This window comes from Vespula pensylvanica, chromosome 5 (genome assembly GCF_014466175.1).
Source record: "Vespula pensylvanica isolate Volc-1 chromosome 5, ASM1446617v1, whole genome shotgun sequence".
Lineage (NCBI taxonomy): Eukaryota > Metazoa > Arthropoda > Insecta > Hymenoptera > Vespidae > Vespula > Vespula pensylvanica.
In genome coordinates, this window is record NC_057689.1 from 2,056,976 (window position 1) to 2,074,582 (window position 17,607).

Here is a 17,607-nt window from a genome sequence, read left to right on the forward strand (position 1 = left end):
AGTTTTGCTTTGAGGTTTGATATCTCTAGTTAGTTCGTATCAAATAGTGGTTGATAGCGGGATACTATTTATAAAAAAAGCGTAATAGGGTATCTCACCATTTTTAATAATATATTTAATCCTTTGACAACTAATAAATTGCATAATAATTTTATTAGTAATTCAGTTTTTCTGTAATGGTTGTGTTTACTCATGATACGCAGCAATGTTATAGTTTTCGTACGTATATAATTGTTTCATGCAGTATCAAAATGTTAGACGTACAAATTTAAAGACCGTGTATTGCAGTGTACGGTTAAAACAATTACAAAATATTACGACAAGATAAACAAAGTATTCCGATCAATGATGTTCGGTTATTACATTTAGTTGTTAAAATGTAAGTATAAAATTTATACATGACAAAAAATTTAATATTGTTTAGTGCGAATAATTTAAATGTGATGTTAAAATGAAAATTATTTTTCTACTCAATATATTTATATCAATTACAAAACATGAAAATAAAAATTTCATTTCTTTCTAAACAATTTGTTGTTGATAGAATGAAATTATATATTTAATAAATTTTTAAATAATTATTATGTATATATGATCTAGACAAATATGACAACTACGGAGATAAATTCAATATCAGGCGAGGAAAGTAGCGAGGCTTCGGATGAAGAAGCAAAATCAGAAATTGGAATGTCTGAAAAATCAAGCAAAACATCTTTATGCAAACTTGATGAAAAAGGCCGATTAAATCTTCAAAATATACTGTCATCCTTCAATGGTCCTGTTGGCGAAGAACAAGCATGGGCATTATGTTATCAGGCTGCTAAAACCTTATCTTCTCTTCCACAAAATAAGTGTTATAAGCTGTCAAAGTTATCACAAATATTTCTTCACAAAGATGGCAATGTTTTTATAGGTAAAATATTATCTCATTCTTCTATTTTTTTAATCATCAAAGAGGTTTTAAAAATTTATTTATAAATAAAAACGTATTTATTTCTATAAATAACAACTATTAATTTCTTTCATTTTTTTTTTTTTTTTTTTTTTTTTTTTTATAGATACAAAATGCTCAGTTGTCCCTGAACAAAAAGTAAGTAATAAAAAAATTATCAGTGTAAATATTAATTGTATATTATTATTTTAAAATATAATAAATAGTAATGAATATAAATTATATTTTTTTTTATAGGCAGTTTATTATCTGGGAACTATAATTTTTAAAGCTCTTGATTTTGGCTCTAAAAAAGGAGAAGAGAGAACTTTGCCCCCAGCTTTGGAGAAGCTTGTTACACTAATGACAAATTCAGATCAAGGTTAAAATATTCTATATTTTTTTTCTATATTTTATAATCGTATTTCAAACAATATAAAAGAGAAAATCTAATAGCACACATTACAACAAATTATTTCTTATAAAATCCATAACATATAATCTCTTAGTTATAAATGGATCATTGTTAACAGATTCTAAAACTGAGACAGATACAGAACGTTTACAAGAAACAGATGATGAAGGTATTGAAAGAGATTCTGGAGAAATGGATATAGACGAATTCGTTATGGAAGAAACTGATTCCCCATATGAAGGAAATTCATCTACATGTTCTTTGAAACATGTTTTGAATGTAAATTTGATATATTTGTTTACTTCAAAAAAATATATATATATTTATATTTTGAATATTATAATTTATATAAATTTGTTTAATTGATTTATAGTTATGTACTATACATATGGAGACTACAACTGAAGTAGCAGAGATGCATTATCGTGCTGTCATACGGGCATATGTAGCAGAAGCATTGGAATTATCTCAATTTTTAAAAAAAGTTGCAACAAATAAGCTTCACGAGAGTGAAAAAACGTCACTTACTACAGATAATTCGAAACACGGATCAACATCGTTACACGAATTAGATACATTAGGTTTCAATGATTGGGTAAGTTGTATAAACAAAAACGTAAAATATATAATTTGTAATTTTTTGTCAAATTTAACTTATCTTGTTTTTTATGCAAGTGGCATAAAGAAAGAAAGAAAGAAAAAAAAAAAAAAAAATCTTAGTCGCATCGATGTATGCCAGTGTTTTTTGTTTTCAGTGATAAAATTTTTAACGTCTATTGATTTGTGTGTCTGCTCTTATAGACTGACATTAGGATTTGGAGAGCTATACAAGTACGTCATTATTGATAATTGTGTGTACAGTGTAAACTGATAATACGTTTCATAATCATAAAAAGATAGTTTGGTGCATGCCGCATGATTAGATATATGTATACATAATGCATATACATATAGATATGAACTATCTAAAACATACCACTTAAATAACTGCTATAATTTTGAATCTATAATATGAACATCATTGTGTATATACTTTTCAAGACAGTACGTGTTATATCTATAAATAAAAAAATAAAAATTAACACGAATGCACACATTTCGTTACGTGTTGCGTTGTTGATGCGACGTATTCATGTAAATCATTATTTATAAAATATCGTTAAATTATGTATATAATATATTCACAGGCAAGATTTTGGGTTCAAGTTATCAGCGAGTTAAGGAAAGGCGTTAAATTGAAAAAAGTAGAAGCCAATTTACAATCACGAGGACAAGGACAGAGACGAGGTGCAGAATTCGAATTAACGCCTTATGAAATTTTAATGGACGATATTCGGGAACGAAGGTATCGTCTGAAAAAGACACCATCGCCAACACCCTATTCAAAGAAGGATGTTCATGCTATTATTCTTGAATTTATTCGAAGCCGGCCACCTTTGAAAAAGGTAACAGGTAGTTTTGATTGACTAAGAGACAATATTAAAATTGTTTCAAGTATTGTAAGAAAAACAACGATCGGACACACACACACACATATATATATATACATTTTAATAATAATACTCGACCTTTTAAATATTAAAAGGCATCCGAGAGACAATTACCTCCGTTACGGAAGGAATGCACTCTTCGAGAATTGCTGATGGAGAGTATAAAAAAACCCCCGAAGCCTTTACGATCGTCACGAGACAGATGGCAAATTCCTACGGTTGAAGAAAGAGCACGATCGAATGGTGAGTCTAAATATTTTATTATTTATTCGACACCGCCGTTTCGCTTTTAATGTTGTAAAACTCTTACGTGACATTCATTGATATTTGACGTCGTTAAATTAATGCACGATAATAAACGTCGTCGAGATGTACTCTCTGCTTTTTCTATCATGTATCCCATAATAAACTTAAGTTAAGTGTTATATCATTGTATAAATAGTTGCAATAAAAAAAAAAAAAAAGAAAGAAAAGAAAAGAAAAAAAAAATGCAAACGAAAGTAAAATATGCAATATACTGCAGATACATGTATCTCTGTTACGAGGTCACGTATGCGCGTTAATGTCCAATTTGCGATGACGGAACGTGCGATATGCACGTGTAGCGGCTGCTTTCGCGAGCAAAGTATACCTTCGTGTATATATACAAGCAAAAGAAAAGAAGAAAATTGACGTAGATCATGCGCAGCGATCGACGCGCGCAATTCTAGCGTGAACGTGTAGACGCTTACACGATTATGAAAATGTTTAGGCGGTTTACTTTAAAATCGAATCTAATCAAAAAGAAAGGATACCAGATCAACCTGGCATATGTTTCTCTAGGGTTTATATTCCATTACGAAGGATCGATCTCGATCGATAGATCTACGTAGATACGATATGTATACATACATACATATATATATATATATATATATATATATATATATATATATAGTACCTATGGGTGCTGTTTAAAATGCAATAAAAGTGGTAGAGTCCGCATCGTATTTTTGCTCACCTGTGGGATCCACTCGCATCAGAATTGCTTTGAATGAATCATGATTTGTGGCGCTGTTGGCTAGCTGGCTGACTGGCTGGCTGGTTAGCTAGCTGACTGACTGTAAAAAGGGAGAGACTCCGTCGACGATCAATAACCGAAAGCGTGTGCACCACTAGTGGAGAGAAAGAGAAAGAGATGCGGAGACGACGGTGGCGGCTGAGACATTCTCCGAGTTGCGATCGGAGTAGTAACGCGAGATCTCGATCAACGCTTACCCAACAAACGTTTTATCATCACCCTTCTTATTTTCGCTCGTTTTCTAATCGACGAGTCTCCTATTCATTTTTGAGTTCCCTTCGTTTTCGTTCTTCCACTTCTTCGCTTCTAAAGGGGAGAATTCGCTCGCTCGTGAAAAAGTCTATACGAACTATCGACTTTCGGAATAGGTCAAGCACGTCGTCGAAGATATCCGTATAACAACGAGAGCACGTGCCTTTAAACATTTCGCTCCCCTCTGTCGAGGGAACAATTTCAATTATTTCTTTTTCTTTCGGGTTTCTTTTATTTTTTTCTTTTTTAGTATTCACGAACGGATACGTGAAGAAAAAAGAAACGCGTGTGGAACGGGACAAACGTTGGTTGATTTAGTGTAACGGTGCACGGCGAGAGATCTTTGCAAGAGAAATATGAAGCTAGAACGATATGATAAAGACGGTATGATTTGGTGTCCTTCTTGAAAAGATTTTTTTAATCTTCTCCAAGAAGATTCCTCTTATCGCGTCTAACAATATCGTCTATTTAAAATCAGTGGCTTAAGATCACATACGGTAAATCGTATTGAATTTTCGATTGTCCTTTCATCTAAATGATAATAAGCGATATATCTAAAAGAGAAAGGACTAGAGAGAGAGTGATGTTACTCGCTGTGGGTGGCGAATCACGTAGGATAGTGTTAGGTGAAGTGCCACCGATTCAACCGGAACAGGAACAAGAACCTGCTCAAGATGTTGCGGCTCAATGGTTGCAATCCGATGATCAAACTACCACCACCACGACGACGACGACGGCGACGAACATGACGAAAAATAATCGGGGTACTCCTGGTCTTGTTCCGGTACCACAACCACGACAAAGGATTGGAAAATTTGAAAATCGCGTATCCGGAAATAGGAATCGTAAGTCGCGTAGAAGACGCATTACGACGACAGGTAATCATCACATCCATCGCATTACTAGAATCGTTGAAGATACTCTTCGTGTACGTTTACAAATAATTGTGTTGTTATCCTGCTTCTCTTAAGATATTTTTATAAATACATATTTTTTTCCAGACGTTTGACCGGTGTTTTCCCAGTGCAAAATGCTAAACTATATCTACAAAATAAAAGTTGTTTCAATGTATATCTCTCATGCATCATATATCATGTTATCATTTTTATTTATCTCGTTGGAGAGGTCGCTCGACTATTCGTCATATTTCTTATTCGTAGATATACTTTCTCATTTGTGTAATTACATATTTATCGCATTTATGTATTTGTGAAATTAGAAGATTTTGTCCGTTGGCACAATTCAATAAAGTTCGAATATAAATGAATAAAATACGACGATACACATAATGTGTGTCACATATCAATCATATTTCATTAAGACCTGTACTTTTGACGCTTCATACTTCTAATTGAATTAAAGAGTAACTTAAGATTGAAAAATTAAATTTACAGAACAGACATCCGACGGTAATAACGTGAAAGAAAATGGGTCACCGACCGTACCAAAGCCTGCTCGTAGAGATTCCGACGGTTTAAATACCAGACGGACTAGAAAAGTGATCCCCGTTGATTTCGATTTGAAGGTGTAGTGCCAATCGACTGTTTGCTTTTTTAATTTGATTTATATAACAAATATTTTTATTCCTATTTGTAGCTAGATGCGGAAGATGAAGACGATGAGGATTATAGCGATGAACTGAACGTAGCGAGATTCGAAGAGGAAGACGAGGCCTATGATTACCCATTTGAAAACCGTGATATTTCAAACGATAATAAGGATCATGATCACGAGAGAGATGACGACGATGCGGATTCAGCGAATCCTTGGAAAAAAACTGGTGGTCTTCGACTTACGAGAAACGAGTATCATCGTTTCTGCGATACTCAACTGGAATGTAATGATATGCGTATATAATTTATTTTCAAGAGAAATATTTTTATATATTAATTCAGCCTGTGTATAATTTTACACTTTAACCTTTAATGCATGAAAAATTACTTGATTGACCTTTGTTATATTGTCCCTTGAACTTAAGTGTTTTGGTTCTAAACGCGTTAAAATAAATAATGATTATATATATATATATATATATATATATATATATATATATATATATATATAAAATAAAAATCAATACATATCGAAATATTATAAATAATCGTGATGTTACCTCTTAATTCACAGCATACGATCTTGCGACTCAATGTCCATCTAGAAGAGCTTCGGCAAGGAAACACGCAGCTAGGCGCAATATAGCTCTTACATCTTTTACTGGGACAACGTCTCTTCCTCATTCCAGACCTCAAAGTCGACAATACATAAGCATAACAGGATCTACTTTGAGTCAAGGCACTAGTCCAAATATTAGTCTTAATCCAAGTCCAAGTCTTAGTCCTCAGCCTAGAGCGAGACAGCCTCGGAGATCGAATACGGTTGTTGAAGGCAAAGATAATTCCGAGGATCGGAACGTTGATTGGCAAGAAGATAATACCCAGGTAAAAAAATTATGAAAAAATGATAGAAACCAATTTTAACATTTTGATATTATTCGAACGATGATTATTGGTTTTTTTCTCTCTCTCTCTCTCTCTTTTTTTTTTAGAAGCCTACTTTAGGTGATATGTTTTTTGATGAAAGACTTTCATTAACGCTAGAAGAAATCGTACATATTCGTAGCGTATTGACTAAAGCCGAATTGGAATCATTGCCTGTCGAGGGTCAAGTGAAAGAAGACGTAGAGAAAAGACGTGTTTGTTTCTTGTGTCTGAAAACAAGATTTGGTTTATTAGGGCCATGGGGTCAGCGTTGTCGTCTTTGCGAAAGAACAGTCTGCGTGAAATGTTACTCTAAAGTTAGTAATATATTTGTCGAAGTATCTTCTGTTATTTAAAGGGACTCTTTTCTGTCATTGTTAATAATAATTGTAGATGCGGATTCCAACCGAACATTTTGCTCATGTACCGGTGGTATTATTGTCTCCTGGTTTATTGTTATCACCGTCATCTTCTGAACCAGATACAAGTGGAAAAAATTCTTGGTTAAGAGGTACTGGTGCAGTTGGTTCAGCGCCAGCTTCACCAGCTTCTAGGCGTAAAGATTCTGCATTGCGAAGTATAACACCTTCCTCTACTCCTGCCACTACACCCCTTTCGGCCGTAACGCCAACTTCGATTCCTTCATCTAGTTCTCGGCGAGATATTGATACTTGTGCTACAGAAAAAAGGTATAGCTTCTCAGTTACTGAACATATATCTATTGTATAGTATTATTAATATTATAATAAGTCTTCAATATGTAATGATGTATTTATAGAAATTATAAAGGAAGTGGTAGTCCAGCAACTACCACAACTACAAAAGCATTTTCAACATTTGCTAGTCCAAGTTCCGAACAACGATTGGCGGCAGAACGATTACGAGGTGTTGCTATGGTTGTCTGTCACGACTGCCGGATCATGGTGATACAAATTATTAAAAGTTCGAGGACAACTCGAGCTACGATACGCAACAATGTTATTTCTCGTCTTACTTTAAGTCTCTCACCTGCATATGTTTAAAATCTCTTTACTGAGCTAAAATCCAAAAATATTATAAAGCTCGGTTAAAAAAAAAAAAAAGGAAAAAAAAAGAAAAAAAAAATAGACAACCCTGCAGTTCTAGTGATGGAAGATAATCTTAAAGAAAAAAATGAATATAAAATAATGTAAGAAATAACCTGTAGATTATAGATCCTTTTTCTTGTACAATATCACTGTTGATCTTCCACAGATACATTCCAAGTGGTAACTAAGCACAGTTTAAAATCTGTGATTACATCTTTGGCATGATCAAAGAATAAAGCAGGGGATGTATATAAATCTTAAGATATGTTATTAAATAAGTTTAATTATATGAGTAACATTATTTTGGTATATTTGTTTCAGCTTGTGCTAAGCGCAATTATATTACATTTTATAAGGAACAACCACTCATATAACATATTGCACATACCCTCATTGGGGATATTGAAAAAAACAATTTATTATATTTGAATTAGCAATGTTTTCGTACATTCTTAGTCCTTATATAGAACGTTTGCTGATATATTTACTTTTGCAATAATTGCATTAAATTTCAGATCTTTACTATCTTGGAAAATATAATTTAGTTGTATAGTTATAATTTTAGAAAATATATAAAGAAATAAAATATAACGCGATCAAAATACTTGCAAAGCATTTTGTATTGCTGGCAAAAAGATCTTCCTCCTAATATATTTATTATGTTCTTTAAATAAGAATGTAGTACTTTCTGCCCTATTACATAAATTAAATTAAACATCTACATTATTAGAAAACGAAAAATCATATATTGTATAGAAAAGAAAATACTATATTATAAAAGAGTTATCAATGCATCAATATTATTAAAGTTCAACAAATGAATCTTATAAATCAGAATATACAATGATATTTGGTATAGCATATAAATATATATTAATGCTTGAGCATAAGTAAATTGTTAAATGCATGCAATTTAAAAGATATCTATTATATAATGCCATTTTGTTTGCTTAAAAAGCTAATGTCCTATTTATGTTTCTATATAATAATTTATTTTCTTTTTTTTATTTCAGTACCTGAAACATTATTAGAGATTTAAGTTTATTATACTAGTACAGAACTTGTATTTCATTTAAATTATAATATCTACTTTATTCTATAATATTACAAATACAATGTGAAATGTATCGGTTGCAGCCTAAATATTTTTTTATGATATATAAAAAATAATAAATATATATTTTTTATTGCTTTTTATATATCATAAAGGTTGCAGTATCATTAAATTACAATGAATTAAAGTTATATTTTATTTAAATGTGCAATGAAAAATAATATTAGATCTGTACGAAGTTTAAACAAATTTTGCGCGAGAAGTTAAACTTTATCGTGTCACATTACTCTACAATAATAATAATTTGCTGACATTAAAAGAGATAATTATATGTAATATGTGTGCAATACTAATTTATTTTGATCGGTCAAGAAATCGACCAAATCAGTAAGCCTAAAAATTATTACGATTTTTTTATTTTTGCAGTCTTATGCACAATAGTTGATTCAATTTAATTTAAATTTTTTATATGTGCTTACATAATATATAAATTGGATTTAATTTTATTTATACTGTTTTGTACTGATTTGTTCTTGTAAATTAATTTAATTAGAATGTACACTCTGAAGTTGAACATTCTTCTATAATTGCATATATTTATATATTGTGCCTACTATTAATTGATAATAGTTGTGTATGAATTTATTGTACAGTATTATTATTTATTCAATGATAATATTATTTTTAGTAAAATTTATTTGTAATTTGCAGCATATATTCATAAGAAATATTTAAAAATAATTAATTTTTTTTTTCTTTTTTTTTTTATATAGATATAATTTAAAATACATTGCTAAAAGAAAAGAGAGTGGATGAAAGATTATTAAATGTAAAAATACATTCATGTGGTTTGCATTGTAGTCGTGTCTATAAAATGTTCAAATATAATAAAGTGAACGTTTATCTAAATATAATTAAAACTATCACAAAAATAGGAAGTACAAATATGATCTGATAATTGCTGCAAGTTGTGATATGGAATAGTCTAATGTACAAAGATTATTACAGTTGAAGTTAAATTGCGTTAGAATTGTAAAATATTTTAAAATATAATTGTAGAAATAATATTACAGAAAAAAAAAATAAATTTATTAATATATAATAATCAGTACACAGCTATATATAATGAATACTGTTTATTAAAAAATGGATTTATTTATTTTTATGGAGAGGGGGTTAATCAATATATAATTTTCTGTAAATTGTTTAATGTGCAATTTTCGCACAAATAAATCTGCAGTAGACCACTACACATATGTATGAGTCTACCACACTTATTAAGTAAAACCCAAGTCACGTACATGGAAGAAACTAATAATAAAAGATACATGTGCTGAATGAATAAACAATTCATTTTATATTAGAAAAAATTAAAATAATTATAATTTATATTTTGCTAGACATATCCATATATGTATATGTATGTGATACGAAATAATAGAGATTTTTATTTAAAGAAGTAAAGATAGTCTCTGTCAACTTCTACTATTATATGAAAATTTTGTATTTTAAAAACAGACAAAGAATTTGAGTAGCCCTAATTTTGTATTTCAGTCTCTATGCATCTATTATGATTATGATAATCAGTTCTGCTGCTTTAAATTGAAGATATTTACTGACCACAATCTTAAATTCCTTTATATTTTAAGTACTTTAGTCTTGGTCAACACAGTTGGATAGATACATGTATATTTGTAGTTTTTTTTTTTTCCCTTATACAATATTGCAACAATGTACTTCAACACACACATATATATGTGTGTACGTGTATATATATATATATATTGTTTTTTTTTTTTTTAATTTACTTATATAGTAGCTATTACAGACTTTAATTTTTAGCAGGCATTTGCAGAAGAATGTCAAGTATATTTGTCAAGTATACTTTCTGATATACTTTCACAATTCGAATATTTCACCAGAAATTGATAAAAATCATGACTGTCATTAGAATAATTGGAGTGAATAATTATTGTTATAGGGCTACTTTACCTTGCATATCTTAACTCTTCTGTAAAACGCTCTATGTGCAAATTCATTTCGAGAAGAATTGTACATACGATTAAGCCATGTACAATCTGCGTATTAAACTAATTCACACACGATAAACGAATATGATTTTATTTACATTTGAGCGACAAATACATCGATTATTCTACTGAAATTTAATTATATAATTACTAATATTGATGAATAAAATATAACATGAAAAAAAAAAAAATATTACGCGCGAAGCCAAGAGTCCCTATATTTCGCAATGACAATCGTGCACGATTGAAGTCGTATCAATGATATAATAAAGTTACAAATGAGCAATGAACAAATATATAAAAATGAGTAATTATAATGTTGACTATATACAAAATGTAATGTCAATTGACGAAATTGATTTCTTCTTAAGTTACACGGTACTAATGAAAAATGAATAATGGACTTAGAGAGATGTTTTAGAGATTATCTATAACAAAATAAGATGTAACAGCTAAATTGATTCTTCACTGTTTAATTGATTGTAGCTCTAATATATTATATAGTAAATAGCATTCCTGTACACCATGGCCTATCTTGCACGTATTTAAATAATACCATAATTAATATTATGCAAATGACATTTTAAACTCTGTTCTAAAGTGTCATACTTTAACAGTCTCCTTGGGGGACTTAAGAAAGTCATTATAAGAGATCATTATATAGTCTTATGACCACCATGTACAGGGATATTTCCTACACAATGAGAATGAATTTAAATTTGCATTAATAAATAAATAGCGCGCGATGCATATTACAGAATGTAATATTGAGTGGAAGACGGTATTAGAGTCGGACTGTAAGAGATTTACTTCTTACTGCAAATCTGAGTTGCAAGGATACAGTTGAAATTCATATTTATAAATACTAACAACTTCTGGAATAATCACGTTTATGGTATTATTGGATTAAGATACTAAATATTGTTATGAGAGATAATTATATTGTGATAATGTTTAAATATAATATGATATGTAATGAGATTTTATACAGTTAAATAATAATATCGTACCAATAAGATAAACGTGAAATTTAATAAAATCGAATTATGTCATCACAGAAAACAAAATTCCAGCGATAAAAATATAAGACGTTTTATATCATAAAGCACAATATAATAGATACATTATCCTTCCACGCGTTAAAAGATTTAAAACAAAAAGAGATAGAGAAAGGGTAAAAGAGCGTGTATATAAGAGAGTATAAAAAAATTTGTCTGTACAAAACATAATATACAAATTATCATAAAATAGTAAATTATTTCATAATGTAAAATATACTGGATCAATATTCTAACATATTATATATACGTACATAAAGTTGTTAAATAACAAAAATAAAATGAATGCTCAATTCAATATGAATGTCAGAGATTAATATGATAACTAAACAAATTTAATTTCTTTTAAACTATATCCTTGATACCCTTGTCACGTAGAATAGTATTAATATTAAAGTGCTGATGATAAACTATCAGTTTCTTTTGTAGCATTAGTTTCTTTTTGTCTATTTTCTAGAACCACATATAATACTTTGAAAAATTGTCCAAGGAGGAGGTGACTATGTCACAATTGAATAAATCATAATATAACGTTCACATACATGGCTGCAAATACTGTTCGACATTTTTGTTTGATATTCAACACTTTCTTCCTAGTGTTAATTACCTTTATATATAAACAATTAATAGATGACAATTAACGTATAAGACAAGTAGCGCAGATACGCTGTGGTCCAATGCAATCGTCGTGACAAAAGGCACCGCATTGTCGACAGATTACCATAGCACCCCGCATATTGCAATCGCAAGGGGGTGGCGGATCTCCACCCATAATCATACCAGGCGCTCCAGGTTCAGCTCCGCCTGCTCCTCTGCCATCGGTACCTCGTGCCTTTAGCGTAACTGCTTGATGTGAACCCTCTCCTGCACTCGCTGGTCTACCTCTAACCAAATGTACTCCAACACCCATTCCTGCAATTTGAGGAGGTAATGGTGGTGCAGATGACGCTCTTGGTGCACCATCTCCGACACCTGTCCTTTGCACAAGAATGTATTGTCCAAGTGCACTGGTAGCTGTAGATCCTAACTGCGCTACTGTATTGCTTTCTGTAACCTAATAATTTCCCGATTATGCGATTAGCTACGGAATAACGCTATATTATTATTTTATTGTATACATCATTGAATTATTTACACGTAAAAGTATTGTTATTATTTCTTACAACAACAATGAAATTTATAGATTTATAATATCTTTTTGGAATTTGCTACCTTTTCGATGTGTATATCACTATACTTTTTCAACTATCTATTAGAAACTCAGAACTAGGATAAAGATTTGTCTGTCAAGTACCTGTATGATACAGAGATCGTATCAAGCCACACGCAAGATTAGCACTGTACACAGAGAAAAATATAAAATAGTATACTGACCAGGCTTGAGTTTCTAATCTATGCAAATGCATCAAGTACAGAAATATACAATATCAAAAATGAAAAGAAAAAGCAGCATTATGAATCAAAGAAATATCGACATACATATAAATACATACAATATCACTGCTTGTATTACAATCATACACATTGTGCAATACAATTATACAATGTATATTTCCTATTTTAATTCTTTACTATTTGATCACATTTAATGTTTGATTATTTGATTCTATGATTAAATATTAAGCCATTGTCAATGGATAGTTTATGGATAGCAAAGTCTGTATTCAAAATATTACACATAAAATCCGAAAAAATACATATATAATTGGTAAACTTATTAAAACAAAATGAAACATTAGAACATACCTCTGTAGATGTTGCTTGACGTGCTGTAGCAAACACATGCCTAAGCATGACAGCTTGAGGCTTATTTTGTCCTTGCTTATTATGTTGCATTGATTGTTGTGATTTTTGAGTTTTAAGTGTTGTGATTGTTCGCCCGCCAGACTTACTAGTTGTAAACGCTCCATCACCTCTTGCTAACAAACTAGGTGGTGGTTTAAGATGGGCTTTAAGTTGATCTCTATTTGGTGAACTTTGTATTACCTAAAATGATATCATGAGTGATAGTATTATTTATCATGTACGTATAATACATCTAAACAAAAATCAGGACGTTGGCATTACCGCTTGACAAATTTGATAGCTGCGTTCTAAATTAACAGCTCCTGGTGGTTCCTTAGTTGTACCTCTGGATCTTCCTCCCCCCTGTTCTTTGTTACTATTCCTAGAACCTCTTTGATTTCCTTGATTATTAGAACGAGATGTTCTTGAAGAAACTGACACAGCTGTATTGTGATACTGTTGTGGTTGTTGCTGCTGTTGATGTAAAGTGGCGACGATTTGACGCGACTGTGTAGGTGTTGTTGCTTGATGTTGAACCATAATAGTATTTTGTGCTCTATTCTGTGTTTGCACTCCAATTCCAACTGGTACTGTATTTTGAATTTGATTTTGTGTCACATTATCACGAATATTATTATGCAGAATATTATTCTGTGTGTTCAACTGTACAATTTCATCCTGTGCTCTCATAATGTTAACCTGCGGAGTTGAGTTCGGCTGATTTTGTAACTGAGTCGAAATTGCAGTAGCATTGTTCAATACTGGTGTTGTATTTTGCTCTGAATGAAAACTGGTTTGTACAAATCTAATAGATTGCAATTGTGGAAAGGCAATAATTGGTGGATTCTGTGATTGAAGATTCTTCATTATGCAACTTGTTCCTGGATTGCCAATTGCTAAGCTTTCAGATTGGAAAGGAGTTCCTTGAACGACGGGAAGTTGAATACAGTTAACAGATTCAACGGTAGCGTCTGAGTTTATGAATTGTTGTGCAGCATTTGTTGATTCAGTTGTAGCAGGTGTTTCACCACATTCATCTTGTGTAGTCACTGTAATATTAGCAGCAACCGAACCGTCTAAAGCAGCAGCTACTAAAGGCCAGGGAACTTGAAGTTCTTCTTGTGTCTATAGAACAATCAAAAAAGATAAAAAATCATAAAGAAGAACACTTCCATACCATACATTTTTTATTTACATACCCTATTGTTATTATTGATGGTATTAACAGCAGGATCTACTGTCCAACTACACTCTAACATTTCTGAACAAACATAATTATTCGCTTCTCTCAAAGCTTCATCTTCATTTCCGCCAGTTACGTCTTGCGGCCCTCTAACATCTTCTACTTGTGCAGTCACCTGAGCCTCTGTTTCTTCAGTATTATTTGATTCCATTTCCATACTCTCTAAAATAGGATACATAATTTCTTCTGGGCATCCTGAAATTTCTTCATAAGCTTCTCGCATTTCCCCGCGTACCTAAATATTATACATATATATTATCGCATAGAAGGAGAGAACATTTAAGGAATATTTCACACTTACTTCTTACCTCTAGCTCGTGTATACGTTGCAAAGTTTCACTATCAATTTCCATTCCCTCAGGAATTTGTGACTCACCATCTGCTGAATTTTCATGTGAGACTGGTCCTGATTCTGATTGTGTATTATTAACCATCAAATTTGATTCATCCATCACAATATCACTTGTTCTAACTTGAGAATGTGTCGGTGAATTTCCAAGTGCAGTACTAGTTTCACAATCTGTTATTTGATAAATTTGATCATCAGAAATTTGGGTAATTTGTTCTTTTGATATTTGAGATATTTGATCCACCGAAGTTTCAGGTGTACATTCCTTGGGCAATTGTGAGTTTGGCTCTTCTAAAGATACATGTTCTGATTGTTCATTAGATTTTAATGATGAATTATCCTCTAATAAAGTTCCTGTATTTTCTTCTGCAACTTCAAGAAGGTGATCTTTGACATCTTCCACTTCCTTATGATTTTCCTGTATCTCTTCTTCCATATATGTATCTACATTCTTTTCTTGACAAATTTGATTTTCTATCTCATTATTTTTTGGTGTTTCTTCTGTAACATCATTAACATGAATAGCATCATCTATCCTTTCCTGACATAATTGTGTGCTTACTGCTATTTCTACAGAGTCAGTGTGTATAGATTCATTATATTCAGTTGATAAAAGATTTGCTTGCTCTTCCTGTGCATCATTTATATCTTCTGTGTTATTCGTATTAATGTCAATTTTACAACTGTCTTCCTCAATTTTATCTTCTGACAATACAATAGGACAATGAGTATTTTCTGATGTAATTGTATCAATATTGTTTTCTAAACGTAACCTTAGGCTCGAACGTGTAACCGCACCACTAGATCGTGATTCATTAATACAATGAAGACCCGATCTTAGTTTAGGTTCACGTTTTTCACCCCAAATGGGTTCAAAATGTTTTACTTTCCAAGGATCTAATTTATTTTTGTCACGCTCTGCTTCCATCTTTAATCGCTGTTGATTTTCTGGAGTAAATTCTCCTTCTGCTAATCGTTTACGCCATTCTAAACAAGCTCGAGCAAAAAACTCATTATTTAATCCAGAAGTTGCTGCATCCTAAATGTATATAACATATTGGATCAATTAATAAATATTTAATAAAAAAAAAAATGAAATAAGTATTATTAATAAATGTCAAAGAGGACAACAATTATCCTTTACTTCAAAGTACCAACCTGTCTGTCAACGGCAGGTAAAAGCTGTGCGAGTTTTCTCTGATATAAAGGAGGAAGGCCTTGGAACGTATGCCTGTTTAAAAGAGCACGTAAACTTGTACTAGCTAAAATGCTTGCTGGTGATTCAAGATCTACTAAACCAGCTTCTAATTGTGCAGTTGCAGATAATCTCTTTGTTGAACGTCTTCGTCCTGATTTTAAACTAAATCCTGGCAAACTAGCCAGAACTTCCCTCATTGTTGCAGCAGGTTCTTCAACTACTATCGATATAAAAAATTAACATCTATCGACGATTAGGAACATCAAACAAAATAAGTCATTGCAGATACCTGTATTGATGTGTTGTACATTGTTGACCGGAGGTGGTGGTTCGTTTGGTGGAGGTGGTGGCAGTGGCTTAACAACGATTCTTGGCAAAGTACGAGAATTTCCTGCTGCTATGGTGGTATTTTTCCTACGTCTCTTGGCTTGTTGCCGCAATGCATGTTTGATAACTTTCTTACTGTGCACCATGCTAGAATAACCGGAACAACCTGGACCAGATTCACATCCTTCTTTAGACAGTTCAACATCAGTGTCCATGACAGCACCTATCCATTTGACAGTATTGAAGAATACATAGTGTGATAGTATGCAATTGTATTGATTAAATTTTTGGACTACATTTTGTAAGAACAAACCTTACAAACGCCTTCTCGTATTAAAGAAATAAACATAACATCTCTCACCAACAATCATTCAGTAACATAATCGTTCAATGTGACTGTAGAACAACGAACTAATTTTTAATATATCCCGCAATCCATCGTTCATCAAAGATAGTAAACACACGGTATCGACCGAACATTCAAATTTAAAAAATTTTTTTAAACTTTTAATAAAATGTCATTCGTTAAGATTCGCAAACTTCCTCTTCTTTCGGCCATATTGTATTTGTATATTTATACCATAAGAGCGCTATTCGCGAGCTCGTACGAATGAGCTGTCCTCTGGCGACAAACGTCGAAATAAATAAAATAATAGCATATAATACACGCGTCATTAGAAAATGTTTCTTACGTATGATCTTTATAAATACCCTGAAATATTTAGGATTTGTCAATGTTTTTTTTTTCTATTGAAAGAAGTACAATTTGTGAAAATCATTAGCTCTGTTATATATTTGAAACTATTAACAACATACCACATAACAATACCAGATATCTTAACTCCATCATTTATTTTTTATTTCTTTTTAC

General features: G+C 31.5%; 3 protein-coding genes across 7 annotated transcripts; 2 read left to right on the forward strand and 1 right to left on the reverse strand.

The window, feature by feature from the left end:
* The first annotated feature begins 33 nt into the window (after positions 1–33).
* Positions 34–7,993, forward strand: LOC122629249 (protein spire). Of its 2 annotated transcripts, XM_043812441.1 has the most exons (16): positions 34–219; positions 289–379; positions 601–913; positions 1,059–1,090; positions 1,190–1,313; positions 1,465–1,625; positions 1,720–1,941; positions 2,148–2,177; positions 2,534–2,791; positions 2,932–3,079; positions 5,543–5,673; positions 5,745–5,985; positions 6,276–6,586; positions 6,694–6,942; positions 7,019–7,314; positions 7,404–7,993. In XM_043812441.1, the coding sequence occupies exons 3-16, from the start codon at positions 607–609 to the stop codon at positions 7,645–7,647; spliced, it is 2,754 nt and encodes a 917-aa protein (XP_043668376.1). In that variant the 5' UTR covers positions 34–219; positions 289–379; positions 601–606; the 3' UTR covers positions 7,648–7,993. The 2 variants fall into 2 exon arrangements, with proteins under 2 accessions (XP_043668376.1, XP_043668377.1); XM_043812442.1 differs by lacking the exon at positions 2,148–2,177 and having other exon boundaries at positions 60–379.
* Positions 3,086–5,536, forward strand: LOC122629258. The gene is made up of 2 exons (XM_043812468.1): positions 3,086–5,026; positions 5,150–5,536. The coding sequence occupies exons 1-2, from the start codon at positions 4,684–4,686 to the stop codon at positions 5,155–5,157; spliced, it is 351 nt and encodes a 116-aa protein (XP_043668403.1). The 5' UTR covers positions 3,086–4,683; the 3' UTR covers positions 5,158–5,536.
* A 1,874-nt stretch (positions 7,994–9,867) lies between the features above and the next one.
* On the reverse strand, positions 9,868–17,310 carry LOC122629247 (polycomb protein Asx-like). Of its 4 annotated transcripts, none has more exons than XM_043812437.1 (8): positions 17,098–17,309; positions 16,699–16,959; positions 16,370–16,626; positions 15,171–16,250; positions 14,819–15,097; positions 13,902–14,744; positions 13,581–13,820; positions 9,868–12,888 (listed from the first exon to the last, which is right to left on the reverse strand). In XM_043812437.1, the coding sequence occupies exons 1-8, from the start codon at positions 17,105–17,107 to the stop codon at positions 12,472–12,474; spliced, it is 3,387 nt and encodes a 1,128-aa protein (XP_043668372.1). In that variant the 5' UTR covers positions 17,108–17,309; the 3' UTR covers positions 9,868–12,471. The 4 variants fall into 4 exon arrangements, with proteins under 4 accessions (XP_043668372.1, XP_043668371.1, XP_043668373.1 ...); XM_043812436.1 differs by having other exon boundaries at positions 16,370–16,629; XM_043812438.1 differs by having other exon boundaries at positions 16,370–16,629; positions 17,050–17,309.
* Positions 17,311–17,607: the final 297 nt, after the last annotated feature.